The sequence below is a fragment of the Odocoileus virginianus genome, chromosome 1 (assembly GCF_023699985.2).
Source record: "Odocoileus virginianus isolate 20LAN1187 ecotype Illinois chromosome 1, Ovbor_1.2, whole genome shotgun sequence".
NCBI lineage: Eukaryota > Metazoa > Chordata > Mammalia > Artiodactyla > Cervidae > Odocoileus > Odocoileus virginianus.
This window is the reverse complement of record NC_069674.1, coordinates 12,462,089-12,463,593: the sequence shown is the minus strand read 5'-3', so window position 1 is coordinate 12,463,593 and position 1,505 is coordinate 12,462,089. Positions and strand designations below refer to the sequence as shown.

The window sequence follows — 1,505 nt, the reverse complement described above, 5'->3', positions numbered from 1 at the left end:
CAAAATGGATATAACATCATATGTACTTTGTGGTAGAAGGAGTCCAGAAAATATGAAACACACAGAGACAAAGAGAAACAGGATATTTTTAAACTTATGGCCATCTTTTCAAGAAATTTGCAAAAATATAGGAAAAGAACTAGGAAGAGCTGATGAAGAAATACAGTGCACATCTCTGCCTTTGAACTCATTGTCCATCTATCTCACCCACTCACACACCCATTTCATTACTCCCCCAGGAAACACGTTTTCAAGGTGAATTAAAAACCAATATGGGTCCAATAGAACTTTAATGAAAATGTATGCTTTTCTTTTTTCTAGGTCTTCCCACATGCTCAGAATATGCTTTCTTGAGTTCACAGGGGAAGCAAATAGAAACAAACACTGTTTCTAGTCAGTACAGCTTGCATATCATTTCTACATTCCTTCTACTTCCATGGCCTGATCAGGAGTTGTACATTCTATTATATTTTTGTAATGGAGACAATGGTAAGGGTAGCATTTTCTAGGTAACTGACTAATCTAAAGTCAAGATCATACCATCTAAATTGAGAGAAGAGTTAATCCTTGAGGAGTTGACAGCAGCGTTTCACTCCATCTTGAAGGGCCTGTTTGACTTTGTCGTTCCGGAGAGTGAAGATGAAAGGGTTCAGCAAAGGGGTTAACACGGAAATCAGCAGGGAGACTATCTTATTGTACTCAGCTGCCTGAGTTTGCTTGGGTTTCACAAAGAGGAACAAGCAGCTGCCGTAGCCGATGATGACAAAGGTGAAGTGGGAGGCGCAGGTAGAGAAGGCTTTCCTGCGGCCAGAGGCAGTGGGGATCTGGAGGATGGTGGAGATGATGTAGGTGTAGGAGACAATTGTTGGAACCAGTGAACCAATGATAATGAAAATAGCCATTAAAAACAGAACAAACTCTGTGAAAAGAGTGTCATCACAGGACAGTTTGAGCAACTGACCTCGGTCACAATAAAAATGGTCTAAGACGTTTGATTTGCAGAAGGTAAACTGAAATGTGGCATAGACTGGCCAGATTTCAGAAAGGAACCCAAACACCCATGACCCGATCACCACTGAGATGCAGGTGTGGCTGTTCATAATGATGTTGTACCTCAGAGGGTTACAGACAGCCACGTACCGGTCCACAGCCATCACTCCCAACAGTGCAAACTCTGCAGTCCCCAGAGCAAGGTACCCGAAGAGCTGGGCCACACACGCAGCCAGAGATATTGTCTGCATCCCAGGGAGCAGCAACCCCCAGAGCATCACAGGGACGATGATAGATGTTGTCAGCATTTCCAAGGCAGAGAGGTGACCAAGGAAGAAATACATGGGGGAATGTAGATGTTTATCAACACAGATAATCACGATGATGATGGTGTTCCCCATTATTGTCACTGAGTAGAAGAGAAAGAATACAGCAAAAAGAATGTGATGTAGTTCTTGTGACCCAGGGAACCCTAAAAGGGAGAATTCAGTGGCACTTGAGTGATTGCTCATCAT

General features: G+C 43.1%; 1 protein-coding gene across 1 annotated transcript; it reads right to left on the bottom strand.

Annotated features, from left to right (window-relative positions):
* Positions 1 to 560: 560 nt before the first annotated feature.
* On the bottom strand, positions 561 to 1,505 carry LOC110135784 (olfactory receptor 9A4-like). Its single transcript, XM_020891073.2, has one exon. It carries the CDS (start codon positions 1,503 to 1,505, stop codon positions 561 to 563), a length of 945 nt encoding a protein of 314 aa, XP_020746732.2.